The 7,627-nt window shown below is 37.2% G+C and overlaps 1 protein-coding gene across 1 annotated transcript; it reads right to left on the reverse strand.

Annotated features, from left to right (window-relative positions):
• Positions 1-6,178: 6,178 nt before the first annotated feature.
• Positions 6,179-7,384, reverse strand: LOC114250518 (uncharacterized). Its single transcript, XM_028184424.2, has 3 exons — positions 7,215-7,384; positions 6,764-7,146; positions 6,179-6,484 (listed from the first exon to the last, which is right to left on the reverse strand). Exons 1-3 carry the CDS (start codon positions 7,243-7,245, stop codon positions 6,245-6,247), a joined length of 654 nt encoding a protein of 217 aa, XP_028040225.2. The 5' UTR covers positions 7,246-7,384; the 3' UTR covers positions 6,179-6,244.
• Positions 7,385-7,627: the final 243 nt, after the last annotated feature.

The following is a 7,627-nucleotide window of genomic DNA, read 5'->3' on the forward strand; positions in this document are numbered from 1 at the left end:
AATAAAAATCTTACATTTATTTCCGTTATCTGGTAACACAAGTTCTTTACGAACTTATCACGGAACCAGTTAACGTGGCGTGATTGTTCGTAAATATTTATTTATTATTATTTATTTATTATTATTTATTTATTATTTATTAATTCTATGATGAACGAATACTATCGGGTAATAAAGGTCCTTGAAATCTTTCGTGTCTCTGTTGTCTGCTTTTCGTTTCCAAACAACATTGCACTATTGACCATTTTTAATGGCCGAATAAACTATACTCCTGTCACATGTTCCGAATGATTGTTAAATTACTAGTTCGTCATCGAAAGCCTATAAATAAAGATTTAGAGGACCGCGTCAAGCGCGCCGCACCATAAATATTTTATATATTTCCCTCAACTTTATGAACGCAAGTAAGTCTGTTTTACAGCCGAAGCCTGTCGCGTGAAGTTGTAAAATCTCGATAAGTATCCCCTCCCTAATCAATTCGATATTAGGGATGCGAAGCGAGTCGGTATATCGATGTTTGAAATTGCTACAATTAAAAAATTGCTGTTCTGTTGTTTAAGAAAAAGATTAGTGCTTGATATCGTATGAATTTCATATCCAATAGTGCTGAGGAGCCTTAACACAACATTTTTCACTGTATTTCTAACCTTAGTGCGCGGCATAATACTAGCTGAGAGGTGGTGTTCGCCCTCTTCAAATAACCGTTTTTACAGAAGTTCTTACAGACGGTATGACAGCTTTTACAAGGAACATTACAAATTGGGCTTGCGCTGTGTAGAGATAGTCAACCAAAGCAACTGTGCTATGTGCTACTAACGTACCTGACGGTAACAATACCACTTGCGCGGTACCTACACTTTTTTACGAGAAGGTAGCTCCATACAGCTATTTCTGCCGCGAAGCTATAAAAAGAGTGGAACACCACCACTACAGTAAAATTGATACTTCGAGCGCATTTTTTTAAGGTGGTGATGGAATTCGCGCTGTGACTTTTTATTGTTTTAAATGGTTACAGTCAAATAGTTGCTTACTACAGACGATCTACCGCAGTGACCACTTAGATCAGAATAATTATGAAACCGCTACCTACAATTATTCAATTTATTTTTTTTATTGATTAGATGGGTGGACGAGCTTACAGCCCACCTGGTGGTAAGTGGTTACTGGAGCCCATAGACATCTACAACGTAAATGCGCCACCCACCTTGAGATATAAGTTGTAAGGTCTCAGTATAGTTACAACGGCTGCCCCACCTTTCAAACCGAAACGCATTACTGCTTCACGGCAGAAATAGGCAGGGTAGGTGGTACCTACCCGCGCGGACTCACAACAGGTCCTACCACCAGTAATTACGCAAATTATATTTTTGCGGGTTTCACTTTTATTACAATTTGCTATTACAATATTAATGCTAACAAACAAAATTTTAAGATTTGTCTACAAATAACTAATAACTTTTCAATAATTCAGTTTTGTTTTAATCGATGTACAATATTATCGTTGTAACATCCCTATTTTATACTATGTAACTAGAAAATTACCGACATATACCTTGAAAGGTCAAAAGGAAGGTCCATCTGATAAACTTTAATCCGTACAACATGTAAAAAGCCTAAAAGATAATTTTTGAACTTAATGGTTGAACGAGCTCACAGCCCACCTGGCGTTAAGTGGACATGGGATGCTAAAACATCATAACGTGAATGGCTTTAATGTACGAAGTGTATGTGCTTATCAAGTTAGAATATGGAATATTATTTAGTAAACACATTCCTGTTACACTGTAAAAATCTTATAAGCTACTTTGTTTTTCTTAGAATGGACCGGTTGTCGACACACTTGATGTTAAGCGGTTACCAGGACAAATGAACACTGACATTCAACTTTGAAATGTAAGATCAAAGTTTCATCCACGTTGAGATAATAGCTGACACAATGACTAGGTAAACCGGAACTCATGACTGCTTCCGGGAAAAAATATGCAAGATGGAGGATCAGGGAGAGATCATTAGGACTTGCAGCGTACCCTACATTACCCTACGTCTTTAAGATAGAAATTAAGGAACTAAATAGGCGTATACATGAGTAACATATCGAGGGATAAAATAATTTACTATTTTCCATTAAAATTTTCTAACTTAAACCCAACCAAACCATCTCATTGCCATTAAATTAATAGTAAATGAAGACCAGGCAGTAGGCAGGCGGCTTGAAGTCGTCGTGGCCTAAAGGATAAGACATCCGGTGCATTCGTTTTGAGCGATGCACCGATGTCCGAATCTCAGGCGGGTACCAATTTTTCTAATGAAATACGTACTCAACAAATGTTCACAATTGACTTCCACGGTGAAGGAATAGCATCGTGTAATAAAAATAAAACCCGCAAAATTATAATTTGCGTAATTACTGGTGGTAGAACCTCTTGTGAGTCCGCGCGGGTATGTACCAACACCCTGCCTATTTCTGCCGTGAAGCAGTAATGCGTTTCGGTTTGAAGGGTGGGGCAGCCGTTGTAACTATACTTAAGACCTTAGAACTTATATCTCAAGATGGGTGGCGCATTTACGTTGTAGATGTCTATGGGCTCCAGTAACAACTTAACACCATGTGGGCTGTGAGCTCATCCACCCATCTAATCAAAAATAGACATATACATATATGAAAGCTGAAGATGGTTACTGGTAACAGACCAGCTACTAATGATGGAAGTCATTCTAAATCGTCGGCACACCTGATCCATACTGAGATCAACCGACATCACACTTATGTTCAAAGAGGCGTAAATGTCAAAAAGCTAACATTGCACAACGCGCAAACAAATATCCCGATGACGAAAGTTTTTGTCGAGTTCGGTAAAGCTTTTTCTCTTGTTATTATCAACATTATATCGGTGCTTCGGAAGCTGCAGTCATTAATCAGAGTCACCGAAAGTTCTTCCGTAATTAACAAGTTTATCATAAAGAACATTTTTGCGACGAGCCGTGATGTTGACCTAAAAATTTAGTAAGCTTTAGTTCCGCTGATAGCGATTAGCGTTGCTTGAGTGATCAGCGGAGCGGATAGCGACTGCTATAAAACAATATTTCGACATATTTTCCTTCACAAATAACAGTAGTTATGTTAAATACGAAATAGTGTAGTAATTAAATTAATTTGTAAAGGATTGGTATCTATACATATAAATAAAATTGGAGTGTCTGTTTGTAATATTGAAATAACCGCTTTTTACTACGTGAATATGAATATATATACGGTACATCCACCAAAATAACATTTTTTACAATTTTTGTTTGTCTGTCTGTTTGTTCCGGCTAATCTCTAAACCAGCTAAACCGATTTTGACGGGACTTTCACTGATAGGTAGCTGATAATATAAGGAGTAACTTAGGCTACTTTTTTTAGACTAGCTTCGCCCCGCGGCGTCACCCGCAGTTATTGTCGTACCTCGCGCAACATGGCGGGACTACAATAAAATTTAATGTTTCCGAAGCGAAGCAAGGGCGTGTCGCTAGTCGGAAATAAGACTTAACCTGTATTAAAGATCACCAGATCTACAACAACTCGTTTGATGTAAAGCTTTTAGATAAAAAAAGCTCTTAAATAATTTTAAAGTAACATTAAAATAGGTATGCGAGAAACTTCTATATTGTTTTATTTACCGTCAACCTGCTACATTCATGACCCGCGCCTTCCAAAGTGGACTTGATTTAGTCTATCCCTCGCATTAGTGACCTCTCTCGCGACCTGGTTCCTTCCACTTTTATCTTGTATTTAGGTGAATAAAAGAAATGAAAATCTATGGCAATATCAGTAGTATTAATTACAACTAGTAGTAAAAATAGTAAAGAAACATTGAAATTTCACAAATGTGATTTTACACAAATCCATTGGTGCATTGTATCCACGACCTGATGGAAACAAGAACTACTTCGCTATACATTGCGCGCCCATAAAAATATGTCCAAATAGGCATTTACATACGCTTGTAATGACTTTTCTTTGTCTTACTTTACATATTATATGTTTCTTCTCTTTTTTTAAGCTGTAATAATCTAAATCTGTGTGAAAATAATTTTACTATTATTTATTATTGTTTAATTATGTTAGGAACCCGAAGTGAAATATTGTGAAAAAATGACAATCACCCCTCCAAGTTTAAGGGGTTTAAGTAACGATTTTTAACAATCAAGCTTATTTACACTCAGATATAAAAGAATGGCAGATAAGTAGAAGTAGTTTTCCGAAATAAGATACCATTTTTACCATTTCAATTATTACCAGGCTTACAGTGTCAAAGGCTTTTAGTAACATACCTACTATAACCTTAACGTTTTTTTTTTCTATTCCAGGGATATTCTTGTTTTTAGCAGTCGAACGAAAACTGATAAGGTTTCAGTGCAACCCACGCAGAATTATTTTGAGTTATCGGCAATAAGCCGAAATTGGTTTTGTGACCTTTGCAAAAATCTTTGACTGTTTAACCGAAGAGCGAGTTTATTTTTTATTTTTTTATTGCTTAGTTGGGTGGACGAGCTCACAGCCCACCTAGTGTTCAGTGATTACTGGAGCCCATATACATCTACAACGTAAATGCGCCACCCACCTCGAGTCAAGTTCTAAGGTCTCAAGTATAGTTACAACAGCTGCCCCACCCTTCAAACCCAAACGCATTACTGTGTTAGGCTGAAATAGGCAGAGTGGTGGTACCTACCCGTGCAGACTCACAAGAGGTCCTACCACCAGTAAAGGTTCCTACCACCAGTATCTTACGGCTCCTGGGAAAACGCACACTTGTCCTTGAATACTTAAGTGAGTATATGCACATGTTGGCTGATTTTTAACTTGCGGCTGATAGCCATCGTACAACACAACATATTTGACAAATGCCTGAATCTCGCTTACGACATTTTCAAGATAAGCTGGCATACAAGTTCTGAACAACAACATTGGAACCGTCGGTCTACCAAGCAATATCACCGGCTCTGTGGAAGATCTTTGGTCGTTTAAGCCTTCCACAAACTCAACATTTACGCACGGTCTCCGCGGTACGGCAGCCAATCAGGCCGCCCGCGTGTTGCCTCTGATATATCGGGATACCTCGCTGGGTCATAACCAGCCTGCCGGACAAGAACGCGACACACTGCCGAGCAGGTTACTCTTCCGCAGTAAGTTCAGCAGCGACGGCTACGCGGACCGCAGTTGCCCCCGTATCTTTCCGTCTTCTGGGCCCCAGTGCGCCAGAGTCACCCTTCACTCGGTAGGCAGCGGCTTGGCTCTGCCCCTGGCGTTGCCTAAGTCCATGGGCGACGGTAACCACTCACGGTGGGCCGTATGCTCGTCTGCCAACAAGGGCAAAAAAAAAAAAAACTTAGGTCGCCCCGTGACCACCACGGGAAGGAGACTGGCTCTCAACTGCCCTAACTGCGCCTTCAATCAAGTCGATTTCATAGGAAGGCCTCCTGCAATCAACACTGCACCTCAAACACGTGGTCAACCCTAAACCACATTTCGGCCCCTTCTTATTAGTCGTGTATTTCTTTTCTGAAGGTTTTTTTTTGTTTCATGCTGCACATATCAACATGTTCGCAGGCCTGAAGTTGTGCGCTTACTGGAGTCCATAGACATCAACCCTACTAAGCAATAAATCATTTGAAAGAATATTGAAGTAAAGATATTTATTAGTTTGGAATAGGTATCATATTATACTATATTAATTGACTAACAACTTGATTTAATATAAATTATTTTATTATATTTTATATAGATAGATGTACTTAATTTTGTTTTGTGGTGTTGAGAAGCAACGCTTTCCTGCCAAAAGATAAAGAAGCTTCAAATCAATTGATAACATTTAGTCGGGCTCTTAATCAGTAGAAGTGTATTTGACACCAAGGTACTTTATTAGGTATCATTACAATCTGTCCATTGTGCCAACAACATAACCTTTTTGCATCTAGCTCTTACTCTTAGTTTTAGTTTTAAGGATAAGGCCTTTGTTATAAACATTTTAAACTTTAATAGTCTCAAGGTGTGAAATGACATTTATATATTATCTATTAACACTAGTAACTTAATATCAGGTGAACCATTCGTTGCTGCCCTTAGTGAAAAACAGATTCGAAGAATATTACATAATTTGGTATAATATTTGTCTTCAAACTTTCAAATAAAAATACATTTTCAGTGTAAAACTATAATAAACACAAACTTTCCTACATTTGACCATAGATTTAATATTTAAATTTAAGCTTTGTATGTATCAGTATGTTTGTAATTGATTTTCTTGTCAATTCCAAGTAGCTGACGTATAATGAACTCCGGGAGTCTCTTGTGTCTCCAGCGAGTCGGTATAGGAGTGTAGTTGGCTTTTTGAATCTTCTCCGCAACATATTTTTCTGCAGAGAACTCATTTGCGTTCTGCACAAGAGCTAGAAGTTCGTTTTGAAACTTTTTTTCTTTGATTTGACGTCGTCGTTGCTTAACCTAAAAGATATTAATTAATATAGCATTCGTTTTATTATGCTTTTGTCAAACCATGAGCAATGGTTCAAAAAAGATCACTGAAGTATGAACATGACAATTTAGAGTAGACTGACACATTTAAGTTTTATTATAACATGTACAATAGTCTTTAGTTATATTAATAAAAGTCATTTCATATTCAAACAGGATGCACTTAATAATTGTATCTTTAAATTACGTCATGGTCCAAAAATATTCAAGACATTTATTATTACTTCTATGTATATAGGTTTTGCATACCCTGGCCCAGCGATGCCTCATCCTCTTCCAAAGCTTCCTCCTTTGATGTTTCTTCATCTTTTTCCTTCTAATCACAATTAATCTGGCTGCTTGGATTTCCTCTTGTTTAAGTGAAGGTAGACCAATCTCGCCCTTACCCCAATCTTCCAGAATAGGCAAAATGGATCGAGGATTGAGTATAGGTACATAAGGGATTGGGTCTTGTTTTACTCGGCTGATTTGAGGTTTTTCTGTAATCTCAAGACCAACAGTACGCGGTGAGAATAATAATTTGTGCGTAGCGGATAATTCATTTTTTTCTTTTGGAAGATTAGCAATAATATTTGGTACACTTTTCGGTGTTACCCCCCTCAGTGTAGTTTTAATGTTTATCCACCGTAAATCTGGAAATTGTAAAGATAAATTAGTATAAAAATAAGAGGTACATAACCTCAAAAATTTTTTATCGTACATTTTACGGAATTCTGAATTGAATTCATCATTTTTGCTTATTTTGAAAATGTTGAAATAATGTTACATAATGCTCTATAATTCAATGCAGACTTTTGTAACTAAACAACGTATTTTAAACGCGAAAATAATATTGGATTTAATTGGATTGACATTTAGTTTATAGCTTGTTACGTTTAAAAAGCAAAAGGTTCAAAGCCCATACATCCAAATTTTTGTATCAAAAGCCGAAAATATATCTTGCAGTTGATTTTGATTTGGATAACATTATAGGTAGTCAAAATGATGTAAAAGAATTTTTCAGTAAAATGATGTGCAATTAGAGTTCAATGGACTTTATAAAACTAGCAGCATTGGAGTTTAGGAGTTGTTCATCTTTTGGCATGTTTAGATAGGGAGATCGGTGTGTTTTCT

This window comes from Bombyx mandarina, chromosome 21 (genome assembly GCF_030267445.1).
Source record: "Bombyx mandarina strain Sakado chromosome 21, ASM3026744v2".
Classification (NCBI taxonomy): Eukaryota; Metazoa; Arthropoda; class Insecta; order Lepidoptera; family Bombycidae; genus Bombyx; species Bombyx mandarina.